At 44.3% G+C, this 16,045-nt stretch overlaps 1 protein-coding gene across 1 annotated transcript in view; it reads left to right on the forward strand.

Moving 5' to 3' along the window:
- GALNT15 (polypeptide N-acetylgalactosaminyltransferase 15) overlaps window positions 1-16,045 on the forward strand; it is a 59,459-nt gene that overhangs the window by 17,623 nt on the left and 25,791 nt on the right. The window contains exons 2-3 of the mRNA XM_004385275.2: window positions 11,175-11,341; window positions 14,591-14,795. Of these exons, the coding sequence (XP_004385332.1) occupies window positions 11,175-11,341; window positions 14,591-14,795 (372 nt within the window). The remainder of the gene's footprint in view (window positions 1-11,174; window positions 11,342-14,590; window positions 14,796-16,045) is intronic.

Below are 16,045 nucleotides of genomic sequence, written 5' to 3' on the forward strand. Positions count from 1 at the left end.
GATGTCACTGATTTGTACATGTAGAAATTTCTGAAATGGTGTATCTTTGGCTATGTGTATTTTCACCAAAAAAAAAAAAGGTCCTCCAAGGTTGAGAAGGGAGAGTGCTGACATGTCATGGGGTTGTTAACCAATGTCATAAAACAATATGTGTACTGACTGTTTAATGAGAAACTATTTGTTCTGTAGACCTTCATCTAATGTGCAATAAAAAAAAATTAAAAAAAAGAAATCAAGCAACACATTGCATTGGGCAAATCTGCTGCAAAAGACCCCTTTAAAGTGTTGAAAAGCAAAGATATCACTTCGAGGACTAAGGTGCGCCTGACCCAAACTATCGTATTTTCAATCACCTCATATGCATGCCAAAGCTGGACAATGAATAAAGAAGACTGGAGAAGAATTGCTCCCTTTGAATTACGGTGTTGATGAAGAATATTAAATATACCATGGACTACCAAAAGAATGAACAAATCTGTCTTGGAAGAAGTACAGTCAGAATGCTCCTTAGAAGCAAGAATGGCAAGACTTTATCTCACATACTTTGAACATATTATCAGGAGGGACCAGTCCCTGGAGAAGGATATCATGCTTGGTAAAGTAGAGGGTCAGCGAAAAAGAGGAAGACCCTCAACAAGATGGATAGACACAGTGGCTGCAGCAATGGGCTCAGGCATAGCAATGATTGTGAGGAAGACGCAGGACTGGTCAGTGTTTCACTCTGTTGTACATAGGATCACTACAAGTCAGAACTGACTCAATAGCACCTAACAACAACAACAAGAGTCCCTGGTGGTTCAGTGGTTAAAGCTCTCAGCTGCTAACCAGAATGTTGGCATTTTGAACCCACCAGCCACTCCATGGGAGAAAGATGTGGCGGTCTGCTTCTGTAAAGATTTACAGCCTTGGAAAGTCTGTGGAACAGTTCTACTCAATCCTATAGGGTTGCTATGAGTCAGAATCAACTTGACGGCAGTGGGCTTGGTTTTTAGGAGTCCCTGGGTGGTGCACACAGTTAACTTGCTCAGCTACTAACAAAAAGGTTGGAGGTTGGAGTCCACCCAGAGGCACCTCAGAAGAAAAGCCTGGCGATCTACTTCTGAAAAATGAACCATTGAAAACCTTATGGAGTACAGTTCTACTCTGACACGCATGGGATAATCTTGCCATGAGTTGGAATTAACTTGACAGCAACTGAATTTTATATAAAAAGGAACAGAGATGCTTGCTTTACTCCAGGTGGTGGAGTTAATACAAGTTTACACAGGAAATAAGGAACAAGGAACTGTCCAGCCAAGATTCAAGGAGGAAAAGGAGGTGGACAGGAAGGAGATTCACGATCCATAGTTCTCCTAGTGCCAGAGTCCTCTTTACAGTCTTCAGCAGTAAATGTCCTGCTCAAGCATTCCACCCTTATGACAATTTACTTACTACGGTCCTGCTGCTGACAACTAACTGCCCTCTACTCAAACTGTGGTCCAGGGACCAGCAGCACCACATCCTCTTGGAGCTTGTTAGTAATGCAGACTCTCAGGCCCCATTCCAAACCTACTGAATCGGTATCTGCATTTTGACAAGCTTACCGGGAGATTTGGGTGTGCATTAACATCTGAGAAGCTTTGGGCTACCTCTTGGCTTCTGCTGCCTCATCTTTGCCTTACTGCCAAAATAGTTGAGCAGGACTTCACAGTCTGGACCTTTTCTTACCATTCTTTAATTGTCTCCTAAATCTTACACACTCACATCAGATGAGGGGTTAATGGATGCTCGCCATCACAGGCCTGACCCTCCTGAAGAGAATTCATCCTGCATTTTAACAAAACAAGATGGAAGCCACCAAAGCTACCTGGTGAGAAAGGAGATGAAAGGACTTTGCTCCCAATGGTTCCCCGAATGATGGAGAATGTCTCACTGTTAGGCCAGTGTCCTAGGGAGGTTTGGGCCAGCAGGGGGTCTATATGAGCTCTAGTCATTCACATGGCTTTCTTTGCCTGCGATTCTATGTAGCAGACAGTACCACCATGTTGCACAACTCGGAGAGGCACCATCACATAGTATTCTAGGAGCATGGCATCCACTAGAGTTGGGTAACACAACAGCTCTGATGGTGGGTATGTGGACTAAATGAGATAACCCATGGGAAAATTCTACAAATATCATAGATTATTATTCATAAAGCACCTGACCGGTTCCTTTGCCATGTTGAAGGACATCCTCAGAGGCATGTTTAGATAACACTGGAAGCTGGCCAGCATACAACACTAGTCTGAGTTATACTACAGCTTCTATGTATTGAAAGCTTGCGATGGACAAACCACACATCTCTTTCCTCATGTAATCTTTCCATAGCCTTCTAAAGTCACTATATTTGTTATCCTTATTGTATAGATGAGGAAATTGAGGCTTAGAGAGGTATCCATAGCTAACATTTGTTGAGCTCTTACTATGAGCAAAGGAGCCTGGCTGGCACAGTTCGTGCTCGACTACTAAATGAAAGGTTGTCAGTTTGAATCCACCCAGCAGCTCCACAGAAGAAAGTCCTGATGAAGATACAGCCATAAAGATTACAGCCAAGAAAACCCTATGGAGCACTTCTACTCTGTAACAGAATTGACTCAATGGCAACTGGTTTGGTTTCTTTGGACAATGAGGAAGGCACTGGGTTAAGTATTTTATACATATTAACTCATTTGTTCATTCCCCAAATCCCATTTTACAGATATGGAAACTGATTTTAAGTAAATTTCATGCTTAGAAAGGGCATATTGGAATCAAAAGGATTGCAAGAAATAAGAATTAATTACTGAGGACATAACTGGGTCTGTGGATTTGGAAATCAATGAAAGGAAGGGTGGTTATCAGGGAGCTCATGTTGCTTGCCCAAATCACATAAGGACAGATCCAGGATTTGAACCCAATGCCAGAGCTTGGCCTCCTAACCACTTGGCATACATCCTCCTGCTAAGATGCTGTAAGCTGACACATTTTTTGGAAGAGGTGGACAGAGTTGCAGTTTGACTGCTCTCAGCATCTCCACATGTCACACTCCCTCCTCCCACCTTGGCCCATAGACATAGAGAGGGCATCTTCCATTTGCAGTCCCCACCCACCTCTGTGTTGTCCATCGCTGGGATGATGACCATGGGCCCCCATAAGCTCATGCACATATTTAGTACCCCTCCTTCCCCTGGTGTCTGGGAGCTACATGCGTGCACTGTCCTGAGGGCTCTCCTCCCAGTCACCCTCCCCACCAGAAATGCAGTCATAAATCCTTGGCTCCTCTTAAAAGCTTCTCACAGGCACTGAGACACCAGGCCTTGCCAAACTTCTGTTTATGATATTTAGCCCTGCACTGCAGAGGGATGTGGAGGGTGTTGGGTCTGCTCACAAGCCATAGCCGGGTTCATTCAGAGCCCATACTGGTCCTCTCCTAAAACACCAGATTATTTCCGTGGTTATTTTCAGCGGTTGTCTCCTGGCAGTTCTGCAGTTGCCTGGAGAGGTGCCCTGAGGCCGTCTGTTTATGTCTTGAAGTCTGTGTGAGCCTTTTTCCCTGGGAGAGGGTGAAGAGTCCTTTCTGAGCTGACGCCTGAAGATCCACCCCACCGCTTGGGGAAGCAGCCCGCTTGGCCTTCCAATAGCTTTCAAGAACCTACTTGGTCCTCAAAAATCCTTAGCAGCCTTTTAAGTTTATCCCACTCATATACCATCACCAGTTCACCATCCTTTCTCACTGTGAAGAAAGAGCACAGTCATATCTGTACATATAACCCAGAAAATCCTGGAGCCAGGCAGCTCCAGGGAGAGGAGGAAGACTCTCTTTGACATGGCTGCTCCTTGGTCTTCTCTCTTCCCTTCTTCCCTTCTACCCTCCTACCCCAGTGCAGCCCGAAAGAATCAAGAACACAAAGAACTTCAGGGCTGGAAGAGCCTTAGAGATACACCTTCTGGTGCCACCCTTTATGTTTTAAGTAATAATAATGGTAGCAAGCACTTACTCTGTGCCAGCCCCTGTCCTGAGTACTTATAAAGGCCCTTTAGTCTTCACAGCAGCCCTTTGAAATGTGAGCCGTTGTTACCATCCTCACCTTGTAGGCGAGGAAACCAAGGCAACAAGAAGCTAAGCGACCTGTGCAGGGTCACTCATACTGGCAGGAAATGATGGCACTCCAGTGTCCAAGCTACTTCACAATGTTCCATGAGGGCCAAGAGAGGAAATCGGTTACCCAGGCTCACCAGCTACTTTTCTTCATCTTTAGCATTAGTGCTTGTTGGGTAAATTTGAATAATAGTCGTATTAACTGGTCTTCCTTGTAGATGTATGGATAATATCCTCTCACTGACTGCGTTGTACTTCAGGATAGATCTTGAAATGTTCTTTTTGACAGTGAATGTGATGCCTTTCCTCTTCAATTTGTCATTCCCGGCATAGTGGACCATGTGATTGTCCAATTCAAAATGGCTAATACCAGTCCATTTCAGCTCACTAATACCCAGGTTATCAATCTTCAAGCATTCCATTTCATTTTTGACAACTTTCAATTTTCCTAGAGTCATACTTTGTATATTCCGTGTTCCGATTACTAATGGATGTTTGCAGCCGTATCTTCTCATTTTGAGCCATGCCACATCAGCAAATGAAGGTCTCGTGTCATTAAGGTCAACTCTACTTTGAGGAGGCAGCTCTTCCCCAGTCATATTTTGGGTGCCTTCCAACCTGAGGGGCTCATCTTCCAGCATTATGTCAGACAATGTTCTATTGCTATTTACAAGGGCTTCCCTGGCCAATTTTTTTCAGAAGTAGATTGCTAGGTCCTTCTTCCTAGTCTGTCCAAGCCTGGAGGCTCCGCTGAAAGCTGTCCACCATAAGTGACCCTGCTGGTATTTGAAATACCAGTAGCATAGCTTCCAGCATCACAGCAACACACAAGCCACCACAGTATAACAACGTGACTAATGCCAAAGATGATGAAATTGAAGAGTTTTACCAACTTCTTCAGTCTGAAATTGATCAAACATGATCAAACAATGTTCTGCTGCTATTTGTAAGGTTTTCATTGGCCAATTTTTTCAGAAGTAGATTGCCAGGTCCTTCTTCCTAGTCTGTCTTAATCTGGAAGCTAATCAATATGCATTGATAAATACTGGTGATTGGAATGCGAAAGTTGGAAACAAAGAGAAGGATCTGTAATTGGAAAATATGGTCTTGGTGATACAAACAACGCTGGAGATCACATGATAGAATTTTGCAAGACCAATGACCTATTCATTGGGAATACCTTTTTTCAATGATATTATCAGTGACTATATACTTGGACCTTGCCAAATGGAATACAAAGGAATCAAATTGACTACATCTGTGGAAAGAGATGATGAAGAAGCTTGATATCATCAATCAGAAAAAGGCCAGGGGCCAATTAAAGAACAGACCATCAATTGCTCATATGCAAGTTCAAGCTGAAGCTGAAGAAAATTAAAACAAGTCCATGAGATCCAAAGTACAACCTTCAGTATGTCCCACCCGAATTTAGAGACCATCTGAAGAACGGATTTGACACACTGAACACTAATGACTGAAGACCAGATGAGTTGTCAGATGACAGCAGGACGTCATACATGAAGAAAGCAAAAGGTCATTTAAAAGACAGGAAAGAAAGAAAAGACCAAAATGGTTGTCAGAAGAGACTCTGAAACTTGCTCTTGAATGTAGAGTAAAATGGAATAAATAATGAAGTAGAAGAGCTGAACATAAGATTTCAAAGGGCAGCTCAAGAAGACAAAGTATAGTGTTATAATGAAATGTGCAGAGACCTAGAGAGAGACCTAGAGATAGAAAACCAAAAGAGAAGAACACTCTTGGCATTTCTCAAGCTGAAAGAATTGAAGAAAAAATTCAAGCCTCAAGTTGCAGTATTGAGGGATTCTATGAGCAAAATATTAAACAACACAGGAAGCATCAAAAGAAGATGGAAGGAATACACAGAGTCATTGTACCAAAAAGAATTGGTCAGCATTCAACCATTTCAGGAGGTAGTGTATGATCAAGAACTGATGGTATTGAAAGAAGAAGTCCAAGTTGCACTGAAGGCATTGGCTAAATACAAAGCTCCATGAATTGACAGAATATCAATTGAGATGTTTCAACAAATGGATGCAACTCTGGAAGCACTCACTCATCTATGCCAAGAAATTTGGAAGACAGCTACCTGGCCAACCAACTGGAAGAGATCCATATTTGTGCCTATTCCAAAGAAAGGTGATACAACAGAATGCAGAAATTATCGAACAATATCATTAATATCACACTCAAGTAAAATTTTGCTGAAGATCATTCAAAAGTGTTTGCAGCAGTACATCAACAGGAAACTGTCAGAAATTGAAGCTGGATTCAGAAGAGGATGCAGAACAAGGGAAATCATTGCTGATGTCAGATGGATTTGGCTGAAAGCAGAGAATACTAGAAAGACGTTCACCTGCGCTTTATTGACTATGCAAAGGCATTCGACTGTGTGGATCGTAACAAATTATGGATAACATTGTGAAGAATGGGAATTTCAGAACATTTAATTGTGCTCATGTGGAATCTGTACATAGACCAAGAGGCAGTCGTTTGAACACAACAAGGGAATACTGCATGGTTTAAAATCAGGAAAGGTGTGCATCAGGGGTGTATCATTTTACCATACTTATTCAACCTGTATGCTGAGCAAATAATCCAAGAAGCTGGACTATATGAAGAGGAACAGAGCACCAGAATTGGAGGAAGACTCATTAACAACCTGTGATATGCAGATGACACAACCTTGCTTGCTGAAAGTGAGGAGGACTTGAAGCACTTGCTGAAGAAGATCAAAGACCACAGCCTTCAGTATGGATTACACCTCAACGTAAAGAAAACAAAAATCCTTACCACTGGACCAATAAGCAACATCATGATAAATGGAGAAAAGACTGAAATTGTCAAGGATTTCGTTTTACTTGGATCCACAATCAACACCCATGGAAGCAGCGGTCAAGAAATCAAAAGACTCATTGCATTGGGCAAATCTGCTGCAAGAGACCTCTTTAATGTAAACTCGATGGGGCAGTTCTACTCTGTCCTATAGGGTCGCTGTGAGTTGGAATGGTCTCGATGGCCGTGGGTTTGGTTTAGGTTTAAAGTGTTAAAAAGCAAAGATGTCACTGAGGACTAACATGCTGCTGACCCAAGCCACGGTATTTTCAATCGCCTCATGTGTTAAAGTCTGGGCAATGAATAAGGAAGACCAAAGAAGAATTAATGCATTTGAATTAGGGTGTTGGCGGGGAATGTTGAATCTACCATGGACTGCCAGAAGAACAAACAAATCTATCTTGGAAGAAGTACAGCCAGAATTCTCCTTTGAAGGGAGGAAGGCGAAACTTCAACTAAGGTAGTTTAGATATATTATCAGGAGGGACCAGTCTCTGGAGGAGAACATCATGCTTGGTAAAGTAGAGGGTCAACAAAAAAGAGGAAGATCCTCAATGAGATGGATTGACACAGTGGCTGCAACAATGGGCTCAAATATAGCAATGATTGAGAGGATGGCAGAGGACCGGGCAGTGTTTTGTTCTGTTGTACATAGGGTCGTTATGAGTCAGAACCCACTCAGCAGCATCTAACAACAACAACAGCTAGTTAACAGAGCAAGAAGCTCTCCCATCTCTGACTTTTCAGAACATTCATGGGGTGTCATTTTCAAGAGCCAGAGTTTAAATAAGATTTCTTTTGTTGATGGAATTCCTACTACCTGCCAGGCAAAGTGCTACGCAATTGATCAGACTTTAAAGTTCTGAGATGGGCCGTGGCATTCCCACTGTGCAAATGAGAAAAGTGAAACTTGAATGTGGTTCAGTAGGCATATCAGTGGTAGAACTCTCACCTTCCATGAGGGAGACTTTGGTTAAATTCCCAGCCAATGCACCTCAAGCGCAGCTACCACCCATCTGTCAGGAGAAGCTTGCATGTCACTGTGATGCTGAACAGGTTTCAGCAAAGCTTCCAGACTAAGACAGACTAGGAAGAAAGGCCCGGCAGTCTACTTCCAAAAATCAATCAATGAAAACCCATGGAGCACAATAATTTGATCCCACAACCAACTATGGAGTCTCCGTGTGTTGGGGGCTCACTTAATGGCAGCTAACAACAACTGGAATTGTTTAAAGACAGCTGTATGTTACAAAGACGATTGTAATACAATAACATGATGTTATCCTGTCTTTTTCTAAGATAGCTGTAAATAACCACTGTTTATTGACTGCCTATTATTATTATTATTATTTATTCTCACAATAGGTTCAAAGGGTGAGTATTACCATCTTATTCTTCAGATAAGAAAACTGAGGCTTAAATACTGAGTATATTCCTCAAGGAAACTAGGAAGCAGCAAGGTGAAGATTCAAATCTGTCTGATTCCAAAGTCTAAGTTCCTTAGACCACCTTACTACCAGGACATATTTATACGTATGCCACACATTTGTGGTGTTTCAAATCCTTATATTCTGCGGATTCGGGTAGAGGAACAGATCAGACCTGGGGCAGGCATGGTGGTATTCTGCTGTGAAACGATCAGCTTCAGCCCCTGTAGTAATCGCCTAAAGAAATTCTTCCAAATTCCAGCCCCTCTGTCCCCGAACTCCTGTCCTACCTGAGTTGGAACATAGCCAGCCAGCCAGCAATTTGCCTGAGTAATGTTTTAGGTTTCTTTCTGCACCCAGTGAATTCACTGAGGAAAGATGTCTTTTCATAGCCACAGGTAGCCCCAAGCCTACGGCCCTGGATTTGTCTACACCCAGAACCACAATGGAAAGGGAAAGGACACGTGTGTTGAACCTGCTTGTGGGCAGATCTGGAGTAATTCTGAGGGCCGAGTGGAAACCCTCAAGTCTGGTGGACTGGAGGAGGGAAGTGCCACAAGGGTTGGAGGTAAGGGTGGGGATTGGGGAGGAGAGCCTGGGGAAGAGTGATAAAAAGACTCAGCAAAGACTGCAACAGTCACCTTCCCAAAGCCTTAAGGAGAAGCTGGTTCCACTTTGGACATGTGATTTGAACAGCCCTGAGATCAGACTGTTAAAGTTCACACGAAGTTCATTATTATATTTATCTTAGGATGCTTTTAAGGATATTGTCATCCATTTAGGGACTTCTTCCTAAAGTCATAGGAATTTCTTTCACAAATTAGTACTGGATTTAAAAACTGCTGAAATCAGAATGAGATCTGTATTTGAGTTAATAGTGTGTTGTACAATGTCGGTTCCCTGATTTTGATCCTTGTACCATGGTGATGTAAGATACTATCATCGGGGGAAGCTGAGTAAAGGAAACACGGGAACTCTCAGTACCATTTTTGCAACTTATGACTCAGAAACTATTTCAAAATAAAGTTATAAAATGTAGGAAAAAAAAGTGATAAAAGAGCATTGCTTTTCCTAAAAAAAAAAAAACCTAGTATGTTATTTTTCTGATGGTGACGATTCTTCCATTTTACTTTGGCTACCAGGAAGCTCAGAGTCAAATTAAAAATTCATTCTAGAAATATTCAGGCTGTTACGGCCTATATATTTATGTTCTTTCTCCAAATGTTGACTTTATGTACTTACTTACATTTCCCTGCTCCTGAATTTTCATTCTCATTTTTATTTTACCATTATTTTATTTGTGTGCATTTTTGTGAATGGCTTTAAATCTTTTATGGAAAGATACAGTATATAAATAAAATAATTGGCACAGCTAGTTTATGAGATATCTGGTATTTTTTTAATCGTCTAGGATTTCTGTTTTCCCATTACCTTAAAGCATTTTCCAAGTATCAGTTCTCCCCCTTCTGTGTCAGATTTTGCCCTGAGAATTATACACAGGTTTCCCGTGTATTGAAGCTTTCAGCTTTGGTTAGGACGGTACCAGGCAGAAGAACACTTAGCTAATGAGCAGCACAGGTTGTCACCATTTCAGGTGGTGGTCCCTTGGCAAGGTCAACCAGAGACCACTCCAGAGTGAACCCTTGCAGACTGGTCTGTGTCTCAGGCAGCAGGTCTGCTGTCGTCAGAGATGCCTTCTTTTAGATGTTGCAAATTGCGGGTCCTTGAGACAACTCCTATTCAAATACAAATGTTCCTCTGAGGAGGGACAAACTTTTAACAGCTACAACCTAGAAAGAAACCCTTTGGAAATGCATTACAGGAAAGTTCCTTTTGTGAACAAGTGTGAGCCACACACTACTTGTATCGGCTTGTTATTATAATTCATTCAATTGTGGACCCACCCAGAATCCTCCACAGACCTAAGGCAAATCAAATACCTTGCATCCTAATCACCCAGAGAGGAGGGAGAACCACAGACAGGCTCCTGGCAGAGGTAGAAGGCAACACTATGCACCCCCGTGTATCCAGCCACAAGCCAGCCAAGTGCGGTGGAAAGGGCATGATGGCTTTAGAGATATTAAAATCCAGCTCTGCCACTCGAGTCGCAACCTTTGCTGAATCTCACCTCCTCTCAGAGCCTCAGTTTCCTCATCTGTAAAATGGATATAATACAGCCCAACCCATAGACTTCTTATAGGATAAACATGTAGTAGTGTGTGTAAAGGGCATAGTGCCTGGCATGGGGTGGGCACTCACAAATGTTCAATCCTTGTTCCCTCTTCAATGATAACAATAATAATGACAATAACAGCAACAGCAATAATTATAGCTAAGATTCATTATGTGCCAGGTGCTGTTCCATGTTATAGGACTACAAAAAGAAGTAAAATAGGATCCTTGCCCTTTAATGGATGATCATTAGTGTTCACAGGGCACCTACTATGTGCATCACCCTATTTAAGTTCTATGAGGCTGGTAATGTCGTTCATTCCCATTTTACAGATGAAGAACGGTAGCAACACCTCTCATCTGCAACAAGTAGGGAATGGATTAACATTGTTAAGGAGTTCCTGAGGATCTGAAAGACTGGGAGATACTAGACTGCACTATTAAGGAGTGTAATGGGGTCTCCTTATACGGGACTTTTAAGAAAACCCGGGAGAGCTGTTGAGTTGGGAGGAGAGCATTATGGTTGTTGCAGCCCCAGCCAAGGTCTGGGGGATGAGTTAGAGGATGCTCATGGCTTCCTGCAGCCTCCTTTTCCCACGGCTCCCTGGTTCTCTTCCCTGCAGGTGTCTGCGGCATCACCCCAGGGACAGCCTGCCCATGGCCAGCGTCATCCTCTGTTTCCACGATGAGGCCTGGTCCACCCTACTGAGAACCGTGCACAGCATCCTTGACACAGCGCCCAGGGCCTTCCTGAAGGAGATCATCCTTGTGGACGACCTCAGCCAGCAAGGTAGCAATAGGCTTCCTGCAGGCCCCCGCGGGTGGCCTGGACCCTGGAGGATTCCCCTGCAAAAGGTTGGGGTTTGGAATGTCTTAGGCCAGATTCCCTGGCAGTAGATCCCAACATAAGGATTCACGCGCAAATGATTTATTAATGAAGGGCCCCCAGGAGAAACCAGTAAGTAAGTGGGAGAAGCAGGACAGAGAAGGGGAGAACCACTCTGGGCAAAAGTCCTGGGGGCGGGGTTCACTCTGGGAATCCTATGGGGCATCTGTCTCTCAGGCCCCAACCTCCACGCAGTACAGTAAGCCACTCTGAAGAGCCACAGAGGAACGCCATTTTGTGAGTGCTCCTTGCATCCTAGATACTGAACAAAGCAGCTTACATGTATTAGTCATTAGTTCATCATTGTTTAGCCCACCCCGCTCACTTTCCAAATGAGGAAACTGAGGCCCAGAGAAGAGAGCTGACTAGAGCTGAATCACACCAAAAGCAGCAGAGTCAGGACCAGAGCCCAGACTTGCAGAATCAGCTTGAATGCTTCCACTGACAGGAAACTCACTACTGTGGACCACCCATCCCATTGCAGGGTGCCTAAAAGAAAGTAGAGACAGAGAAGCCCCCTGCCTTGCTTCTTCTAGGCCTGTGGTTCTCAAACTTGAGCGTGTATCAGGGTCACCGGGCAGACTCGTTAAAGTACTGATTGTTGAGCCCACCCTAGAGTTTCTGACTGGGTGGGTCATGGGTGAGGCCCAAGAATGTGCATTTCTAACATGTTCCCAGGTGATGCTGCCACTGCTGATCTGGGCTCCCCAGTTTGAAAACAACTGCTCTAGCGTGAGGCCTACATTTCTGCCTCAACTAAATGACCTGCCCAGGCCCCTCCTGGCCTTGTGGAAAGATGGGACTGCTCCAGAGGGAAGCTGAGCATTTGCTGAGACCTGCAAAGCACTTTCCTTAAGGAGATGAGAGAGGATGGAGGAGTGGCCAGGTGCCTCTGTTAATCCTTCCTAAGGTCCTCATACCGGGACTTTGTCCAGCCTGGCCACTGCTATTAGTCAAACCAACCAGAGGCTCCAGGTGTTTGTGGGATTACTAAGCCATCTCTGGCTGTGTATTAGGAGGACTGAAGGATAGGTGCTGGACTGGGCTGGGTACCCAGAGACTCCCCAAGCCCATGGCTGGGGCAGAGACCTCCCTGAGAGCCCGTCTGTGGCCACACACCCCCATCAGCTGATTGGTATGTTCTCTCAGTGTCCTCTCAGGAGCTTCGCTTCTCCTGGAGCATGTTGGCAGTGGAAGAGCCACGCCCTGGGGAAGTGGGCTACCTCCAAAATCCTCAGCTCTGACCAGTCCCCTCAGAGGGTATCCGGATTTTGGGCCCAGCGGTTAAACTCTGCCTCCTCACCCACTCTCCCTCCACCCCCCACCACCAGGCTGGCTGTCCTTCCAGCAGCCCCATGTTACCCGCTGACACAGGGGTGCAAGGTCCTCCCTACAACCAGGAACAGCACTGGCTCCATCTGTCCCTGGGCACCCTCCTCTATGTGCCTGCCAAGAGCTGGAACCCAGACAAGGACCACTATGCACACTGCTCTCCAGAGGCAGAGCTTCCCAGCCCCATTTACAGATACCCACAAAGATGCTGTGAGTGGCCCAGAGCCAACCCACAGTGTTGTCAAGCTAATAGTCACAGCACTATAGCACAGAGTGATAGAGTCAGCTAGATGTGCTTCAGGTTACTCATCTGTGAACTGGGGATGATAACACCCACGAATCATGAAATTAGAAAATGCATGTGATGGCCAGCCATGATAGACCCCTTATAAATGGAAGTCATTGTTATTGTCATTTTCTGCAGGAACAGGCCAAGGACCACAGCAGCCCCCTACTTCTGAGCATTCTGTACCTATACCATCCCAGACGTGGGCTTTTTACCTGCTTCGAAAACTCTTAAGAATGTCAAATCCCATTACAGTCTGAAAGTTTTTCCTCAGTCTATTCTGGACCTCTTTTGCTAGTGCCTACTGTGCCTGGATTTTACCCTAAATAACACCAACAAGGGTTATAGCTAAAGAGATCAGCTATCAGGTCAGCCCAAGCAGGGCCTCAGGAAGTAATGTCTGATGAGGATATCAGTGAGGGATTACGTTTTGCTGCATGGAACAGAAATCTGCCACAATGACTTAACCAACCAGTGGAGACTTATTTTTCTTACTTTATAGGAAGCCAATGGTTGGCAACACAAGGCTGGTATGGCAGGTCCACAATGAACCAAGAACCCAGCTCTTTCTGCTTTCCATTTAACCATACCTAGAGTGTGGTTTTGGCCTCATATTCACAACAGGGCTGCTTTACCTCTGGGCATCACATCCACATTTCAGACAGAAAAAGGGCTAAGAGCCAATAGGAACCTTTGTCCCTTACCAAAAAAAAAAAAAAAAAAAAAGTTACTAAAACAATAGTTTTCCCAGAATCCTCTCACCCAGTATATTTCTACCAGAGCTGGATCACATGCTTATCCCTAGCAGCAAGGGAATCGGGAAATTAGTGCTTTTGGCTGCCCTAAACAAAATCAAGGTCCTGTTAGTAAGGTGGAAAGGGAGAGTGAATGGTGGGGAAAACAACTAGCAATGTTCGATACGGTGGAGTCACAGAGGGGCTGGTTTTCAGATGTTCAAGTTCATCAAAGCTAACAGTTTGACTAACAGACTCCTCTCTGGGGAATGACCTGCTGCTAACAAGCTTACCAACTGAGAAGTTCTGCCAGGAGCCATGTTCTGCATAACTTCTGTGTAACTTGTGGTGCACTCAAGAGAGGAAGCTCCAGTTACCCAAAGCCATTCTCCAGGAAAGTGTGCAGGTTACAGTTAGCAGCACACCCTCAGCAGTGAGTGTGCAAACCAAACCAGTAAAGGGGACCCAGGGCATCTGAGTTGGGCACCAACAGTGTCTGCTAGCACCTCACCACTGCATTTAGAGAATGTTAGCAAGTTCTTGCAAGTCTCTCCTCTTCTGGTTTTATGATACCCTCTTTCCTGATTTTCACTGGTGAGAATCCTGACCCATTCCAAACTCTGGAAGCATCTTCCCTTTTCGTAGCAACCACACTGTGATAACATATTTGATCCTCAGGATCCTTGTACTCCCCAGAGCCGCAAAGAGATCGTTGCTGACAGTCATCTGAATGATGGTCATCACAATCTCAGTCGGCCGTGGCATCTGTGACCCAACTGACCACAACCCTGTTGATTCCAGGACAGCTCAAGTCGGCTCTCAGCGAATATGTAGCCAGGCTGGAGGGTGTGAAGCTGCTCAGGAGCAACAAGAGGCTGGGTGCTATCCAGGGCCGAATGCTGGGGGCTACCAGGGCTACAGGGGACGTGCTGGTCTTCATGGACTCCCACTGCGAGTGCCATCAAGGCTGGCTGGAGCCCCTCCTCAGCAGAATAGCTGGTGACAGGTAACTCAGCCTCTGGGGCCTGCTGAGCAAGAGGTGGGACTGGGAAAAATAGATGTACAGGCTCAGCCACTTACAGAATATCTACCCCTACTGTGATGGATTGAACTGGGTCCCCCCAAAACATGTGTTGGAATCCTAACTCCTACACCTGTGTATGTAAACTCATTTGGGAATAGGGTTTTCTTTGTTACATTAATGAGGCCATCTCAGTGTAGGGTGTGTCCTAAACCTAATGACTTTTGAGATATAAAAAGAGCAGATTAGGCACAGAAGCAAGGAAGCACAAATAGGCGAAAGACAATATGCCTCCTAGAGATTGTCAAGGAACCGATGAACACCAGGGCTAAAGAAGCTGAAACAAGGACCTTCCCCTAGAGCAAACACAGAGAAAGAGAGCCTTCCCCTAGAACCGGTACCCTAAATTTGGGCTTCTAGCCTCCTGAACTGTGAGAAAATAAATTTCTATTGTTAAAGCCACCCACTTGTGGTATTTCTGTTACAGCAGCACTAGGAAACTAAGACATCCACCATCTAAAAAAGTACCTGAGCTTCTATGATCAGAGTAATCTATCTGTGGATTTTCCAGATGTTTGGGCCTTTTATGAAACATAGGGAGTTAGAGTTGGAAGGGAGGTTAGAAGTCTTCCAGCCCATCTGCCTGTATTATAGGCCTGGAGAGCAGCCTCTATTATGTTGTAAGTACCCCTAGGAAGGGTAATACTTTTCCATGGCTATCATTACCTTCGATGAAAATTCAGCAATTTTGATCAGGATTGTAGTTTATTGTTGTCGTATGCCATTGAGTTGATTCTGACTCATAGAGACCGTATAGGACAGAGTAGAACTGCCCCATAGTGTTCCCTAGGGTATAGTCTTTATGGCAGCAGATTGCCAGGTCTTTTCTCCCTCAAAGTCACTGGTAGTTTCGAACCGCAGACCTTTCAGTTAGCAGCCAAACAGGGCTCCTCTGATTATAGTATAACCTTAGGAAAAATCTTTAAATTTCTCTAGGCTATAGATTACTCATCCATTCGAAAAAAAAATTAGACTGTGATTACTAAATTTGATCAAGAACTAGCATTCTTTGGTTTTCTGGTTTATAAAAGGAGTCTCTAATTTTCAAATTATGGCTAGTTCTCAGAAATGTTGTGAAGTTAAAGAAGGTTGAATTACACATTCTACAGCCAAACATCTTAAAAATCTGTGATCATTTCTCTGTTCTCCCTCCCCAGTCTTGCTGGCATTCTCTT

Source organism: Trichechus manatus, unplaced genomic scaffold, assembly GCF_000243295.1.
Source record: "Trichechus manatus latirostris isolate Lorelei unplaced genomic scaffold, TriManLat1.0 scaffold00136, whole genome shotgun sequence".
Classification (NCBI taxonomy): Eukaryota; Metazoa; Chordata; class Mammalia; order Sirenia; family Trichechidae; genus Trichechus; species Trichechus manatus.